At 44.0% G+C, this 6781-nt stretch overlaps 1 protein-coding gene across 1 annotated transcript; it reads left to right on the forward strand.

The window, feature by feature from the left end:
- Nucleotides 1–578: 578 nt before the first annotated feature.
- LOC144123179 (uncharacterized) lies at nucleotides 579–6532 on the forward strand. Its single transcript, XM_077656059.1, has 4 exons — nucleotides 579–694; nucleotides 1327–1408; nucleotides 3956–4107; nucleotides 6039–6532. Exons 2-4 carry the CDS (start codon nucleotides 1357–1359, stop codon nucleotides 6378–6380), a joined length of 546 nt encoding a protein of 181 aa, XP_077512185.1. The 5' UTR covers nucleotides 579–694; nucleotides 1327–1356; the 3' UTR covers nucleotides 6381–6532.
- The last annotated feature ends 249 nt before the right edge of the window (nucleotides 6533–6781 follow it).

Here is a 6781-nt window from a genome sequence, read left to right on the forward strand (position 1 = left end):
TCTTCTTTAATCGCCTAAAACGCAGCAGTACTATTCTTCAAGAACGACTCAAACAAATAGAGACGTAGAAAAAAGTCAGCTGGGCGGATGAAATGACGCAGTTTGTAGAATTGCGGTGTCTTCAGCTGGCGCAGAACAGGGTTAACTGGAGGTCAGAGGGGACAAGATTTGTGTAGTTAATCTAGATGTAGTCAGATGTACAGCAGTCTGAGGATTGCGCAGTTAGGATGATTGGGGGGGGGGGGGATAAACACGCTACTTTGCAGCCTTTTCGGGACTGAGTGACCAATAGGCGACCTGTCAGCTGCAACAGATCCGTACTTCTTCTATCTTCTGATTCCTGTAAGAGCGCTGAGGGTCAACATTTTTAAAAAGAATCTATATAGACGAGCTGCGCTGCTCAATTTCTTTTTCATTATGCATGCTTGCGTTTGTTATGCTGGCAGCGTTTTTTCGAGAAAAGACGTACCTCACCAATCAACATCCGCTCGAGGACACTTGTGCTGTCGGTGGTCATTAGCTTTACTTGTTACCTTTAAGCGAAACAATCGAGCGTATCGGTTTATCAGCAGCCAGGCAGCGAAAGTAGGGAGGCATGCTGCCAGGCACCGCATAAAAGACGCATGCTGGCGGAAACGCAAGGGCGCCTGAGTTCCTAGGCCACACCGACGTTCCTAGAGTGCTGGTTGATTCGGTGAGTGAACGTATTCTCTAACACAGTATATCTTAAATGCAAGTGCTTTCTGTGAGAAGTTGATTGGGTTGGGTTGAATGGAGTGAGCCCTCAGACTCAATGCCGTTCCGATAGCTTCGTTACTCTTGGTTTCGATCGTTCATGACGTCTGGCGTAAGATTTATCAAGAAGCGCCCGCCGTCGTCTTTGGCGTCGGGGCCGGATTTGGCCAACACAAAAGAGGCAGTCGTAAAAACTTGACTTCGAAGAACTGCAAATTGCAGTCGTCTTTAGATATTTCTTTAAAAGTACTGCAATGATCGCTTGAATATTGTCGTAAATGTCAAGCCTTGTGGCTTTGAAACTAATTTCCTTATCTGCAAGCATGAACTTTTGCATAGCCTAAGCACAGCTGTAATAAGTCATAAGTCATCTTAGGCAGCCCGTGCTTTTAAGACGCGATAGCTATGCGTTGTGAATTGTAAATGACTGAGTTCAAGGCTTTCGTTGTGTTTATTATGTGCACAGTCCACTGTTTTATGACATTAATAAGATATGTAGTAGAATCTTAGCAGGAACATTTCCTATAGTCTTCTATATCGAACTCTTGTAGCATGGAAAAATCACCTTACAACCTTAATGATTTTTTTCAGGATGACAGCGTCGTATACAACAGTGCCGCAATGAAGGGAGCTGTCGTAAACATCTGCATATTCAGCTTGGTTTTCTTGGCATGTAAGTGCATTTGTTGAGAGAGATCAAGTACGAAAGAGCAATGAGTGCAGTCTTGTTGGGCGACTGATAAGTTCACTACAGTAAACGGGGTTTAAAGACGTGAAAACATCGGGGACATATAATTTGGAACCCTCGTGGGCTTACATATTGACGCTGTTTAAGGTATGAATATGTCCACACATGCCAAATTGATAGTTTTATATATTACCTTTCGATATGGCGGATATTAGACTGGTGAACTTGAAAAAAAGAAAAAGCCTTGTGCACAACGCGGTCAGCATAGTAGGCATTTAAGCAGAATTTAAGTGCAAGGACTGTTAATATATAAAGACATTATTAATTCAGGTGTGAAGCCAAGTTAACAGTACCTCAATTTCACTAAATTCAAAAGATATTCACGACAAAAAACAGCATATAGTGAGGTATCTTAACTACAGATGAGATTAGCTTTCCCTTAATATCCTGGTTGTTGTGTTACCGAAGCAACGCAGTGAAGGATAATTAAGATCAAGTGTTCGTGGGAGAGTTTTCTGTCCTAGCAAATCTCTATCGTCACACGCACAAGTGCCCAAAGAGGCTTGAAATATCGCGGCACGATCCTACACAGCCGGCCTCGAAAGGGTAACTTCAGAGGCTTTTCGTAGACCTTCAGCCAGTGCGACATTATATGTTTTATGTGTCCTGGTATTCATATCGGTATATAGCTGCAAGCATCAATTTAACCGATCTTGAAAGAGAAATAAGTGCAGCGGAAACTGCTTTGCGTTCTCAAAGCTATGGCGCAGAAATTATAGAAGGAATTGCTATATATCTTGTGCGCATGTTAAATGTTTGAGCTAGCGACTGTAAGCAAAGATTTCGTTCATGTAATCGGAAAAACAAAAAAACGCACGCACGAAGTTACTCTTTATGGGGCATATATTGCCTGTGAAGGAACAAATTTTTATATTTGAAAAGTGTGCCATGAGGCATAAGTTGAAAAAAGGGGAAGGAACGTGGGAGACAGAAAGGTGCCCTTAAGAATGCGCCCCTACTGAGATCGCAAAGTGGGAATTTCATGTTGGAATGCGTTTTGATAGCGCAACGGCGCAAAGCTGCAATATGTGCCAGAAATAGGTTAGTAAAGTAACCAGGCCCCACAGTAGACACTAAAAAAAATTAAAATGGAAAAGCCATTGGTGTTGCTTTTTAAAGCCCTAAGCTCAGACAGGCTCGGGTGTCGTCGTAGGAGAATTAGCGCTCTAGAGAAAGGTATCGCACTTCGTAAGTTCCTCACGTCAGTTTTGATCGTATTTGTAGACTGACACTTCGTAACGCTCTTCACGTAGATTGAAGTGCTTTTTATAACGAGTGCTTAGAGAAATAAATTCCCCAGCACTGACGGCGTCGCCACTGAGATTCTCAGGGGTTATCAACTGTTGGGAGAACAGAAATTAGATGATTAGGTAAAAACTGAGTGAGCGCGGATATTCCCGACATTAGAAGCATGCTGAAATGTACTATAACCTTTTACGATTCGTACAGGAATTAAGCATATACCGATTAAGAGTAAGTATTTTTAACATATACGCACCTCATATTCGTTTATATAAGAGATAAAGGATCTCAAGCAAATTCTCGGAGCTTACAGACAATGCCTGCAGCCATCGATATATATAGACATCTGAAATAAGCACTGCATAGGTGTCGCCATTTTTGTCGCTGTACTGTAGCCGGCATCTGGCGCAAACATAATAAAAGCCTTCTGCTTTCTGAACTGGTTTGCATCAGTCCAGAACGGAGGTATTTGAACGTCCGCCTGCGTGTGCACAATGGAAACGCATACATGTCCGCATGCTCCCATGCAATTTGTGGCCACATGGTGGTCGGAGGTTTTGTCGTTGCTTTAAGGCTTTGACACCCTGTGCTCTGAGGCTTTTAAAAATTGCCCCGCCATGGTGGCTTAGTGGTTATGGCACTCGGCTGTTCGCCTGAATGACGTGGGCTCGATCCCGGTCGTGGCGGTGGAATTTCGCTGGAGGCGAAATTCTAAACGCCGGTGCACTGTGCATGTCAGTGCACGTTGAAGAACCCCAGGTGGTGGAAATTTTCGGAGCCCTCCACTACGGCGTTCCTCATAGCCTGAGTCGCTTTGGGACGTTAAATCCTTATAAACCAAGCTGTAAAAAAATTGCGTGCAAAGTTTTCTGGTTCGAAGTATCTCGCGCTTGAAGGGGGACATGGGGCTGTATCCAGTAACAGGACATCATCAACAGGTGTACAATCAAGGTATATGAGAAACACGAAGCAGACAAGCTTCCGCTTGATCTGCGGATAGGCTATCTAAATTTGATCACTACAGGCGTGTAATTTGGAGGATGAATTTGAAATGGAAGTTCCGAAAAATTCGTGCTCAAAACAACACGCTGTTGTGTTCTCAGAACTTGTATTGAACAACAATTGCTTGTCATCATGCATTTTAGTCTCTTTTTACTTGATTAGACCGAGAAAAACATAACTTACATTAACTCGCGCAGTACCCTTTAAGGTGTTGATTTTTTATTCCAGCGTCCGCATACAAGCTCCCGGAAGATGACTTCAAGTTGGCTGGTTTAGTCGCTGCAGAATCGATGAGCAGCGCCGAGGAGGCCATTCTTGTGGGTCATATACTGCGGGAAGCAGCACGTGACATCGAGAAGAGTCATGCAGAGGCCGATGAGGTGAGAAAAGCGCTCTCGTCAACCATGCAAATTACAGGGAATTAGCAATCCGCTGGGGCATGAATGTAGAATGATGCAAATAGCCACAGTTGATATACCAGCTGGGTAGCTGTTCATGGGATTAAAAGGTGTCCAACCGAAGAAAGTAGCGAGCCAGTAGTGACATTCTATGACGCCATGAGGTCCCTGCATGGGGAAGACGTGAATAAACACATTTCTTTTCTTTCTGTTTATATCGAGAGTGTTGACCACGGAATATTCTGAAAGCTTGAATTTCTGCGAGCAAAAGCCAAATCGACCAGGACAGAAAAGTCAATATTTCGCGTACGTTGCAGTCCCTGTTAGTGGAGTGTTATGCCATCATACATTTTGACCAAATTTCTCTTGTCAGATTTCGTATTGCGCTTTTGAACGGTGATAATACTGGGTGCTTGGTTCATGAATGCCACGGAAGGCGAAGTCGCTAAATGGTTTTGATGAGGTTTGATAATTAACGAATCTCAACTAATTACGACAGACGTTATCATTATGTGTGCGGTCCAGAAATAGTGCACGTTACTGTAAAAAGATATAAAAAATTAACTCCTCATTTGTGAGTAGAGTATGCAGTAGAAATCAAATCTTGGTGTAACTTCAAATTCCTTTTACTTTGAAGAGGAGCTTAGGTGCATAGACACCAAGTTACTTTGGTAGGGCCATATAAGCAACACGTGCCGCGAAATAGTTAATTCTTGAATGCAGAACCGCACACTATCTTTTTAGACCACTATAAATAACCTGACAGTCTTATATAAGAAAACAATTTTTAGCCTCTCGAAGGAATTGTTTGAACTGTATTGTAGTGCCCTCCTTTGGTTCCGGCCAAAAGTGCGGCCAAAGCTCTGCGTCAAGTAGAAGAGGAGAATAAAAGAGCGCGGAGCTTTGGTACGCGACGTCAGGGCACGGCAGTTTGGTTCTGGTGGTGATACGTGTGGGTGTTCTTGTTCATTGGCGCCCGAGAGATAAGCCTACAATATCAATGCAGTTATATCGTACACTGCTATACCCCACAAGGAGACAGCTAGGTTTATTTAAAGAAATAGGCAGAGGAGTCAGTTAAGGTATTTCTACTTATCCGTAAGAAAACCCCGTGAGTGCAGTAAACATCAAGCGTGAAGAAATGCAGCACTGCCTCTCGAGGGAAACTACCGAAACAAAATGCGTTGGTGTTGAGCGGTTTGTGAGCACTGGAAAAAATTTCAGTGAAGTGATTTGATTTTTCAGTCATTAAGAATATCACGATTTAAAAAAATGCCGGCCTTTTTAGTCTGTAGCCTCAGAGAGCGAAGCACAACTCTCCAGGAGTACCAGCTACTTCCCCACCTCACCGCCTTGGGTAGGGTTCTGGCCACACACCCACCTTCACACCCGATGCACGTCCCTGCCCTAACCTCGTGCACCTTCCCTTTGCACAGGAATCATCCACCACACATTACCCTATCTCATCCTTAAGAAGTGCAACCTACCAAAAGCCGGGCTACCTCCATCATCCACAACTCATCCAAGCATTAGAAGCCTACGCAGCAGTGCCAAGAAAAAGCGACTGCCAAATCGAATTCAAGGATGCAGTAGGAATACCAGCAGCCCCCCAGAGGCAGCACTCACCAGCAACCTCTCCAGCCGACCCCTCTAAGTAGGGGCTGCCCATTAACCGTCCGCCACCATTGACCCCCTCCCCACCCCACACCCACCGTCTCACCACCTACCATCGCCCACTTGCACTCTCATGAAAGAATCTGCCGCGTGTGCCACGCATTTTCGTCTAGATGAAGAGTTCGTTAGAGTAGAACAATTAATGTAATTATTTACTCTAAATGCAATGGCATTTGCGCAATGGTCGCGTCAGGTGTGTGTGTGTGTGTGTGTGATCATTCCGTCATTTTCTTTTTCAGGTGGAAGAATACTCCTGGCGTAGCTTCTGGCTAAAGGTCAAGCAAGCACTAATAACTGCTGCCAAAAAGATCAAGGCCTTCTTCACGAAAGTTGGGAAAGAGCTTTATGAGTCATTGAAAGAAGTCGCGAAATCCGCCGCCGAAGCCGCTCTGGAGGCCGCTAAGAACAAAGCTTTAGAGAAAGCCATACAGATTGCGGATAAGATTATTGAAAAATCCGTGGCAAGGTACAGCCTACCAGGCTCTGAAAACGACTCTGATTTCGTCAGACATTTTTGTGAGCGCATGGACCTAATAGGAAAACACCTCATCGACGAAGGAGAGAGACGACTTTCCCAGTAATATGTGCCTGCTATGCGTTTAGAAATACAGATTATGCCTGACACGGGGGCGTATTTCTGTCTGCATCGATCTCAATTCGCTGGTTCCTCGAACATTGGCATTCGCAATAGATGGAATGAGCAGAGATCAATAAATTGGAATTTTCATATGCATGTTGGCTGGTTGCTTAATATGACATACAACTCAGAATATATAACCCGTTGTTGCAACAATGAATAAAAATCGCTGCATGTATTAGGAGTGTGCATATTTATATCAATGAAGAAGAAATAGTTCCCTCATGATTTCCCTGGTTTTACTTCTCCTTTGATGATGCCAACATTTCCGCTAAGAAGGGTACTGTAAACAAATCACATAAGCTGCACTGACTTCGTTCTGGGAAAGGTTTTTGTGCACGAGTT

This window comes from Amblyomma americanum, chromosome 3 (assembly GCF_052857255.1).
Source record: "Amblyomma americanum isolate KBUSLIRL-KWMA chromosome 3, ASM5285725v1, whole genome shotgun sequence".
NCBI classification, from domain to species: Eukaryota; Metazoa; Arthropoda; class Arachnida; order Ixodida; family Ixodidae; genus Amblyomma; species Amblyomma americanum.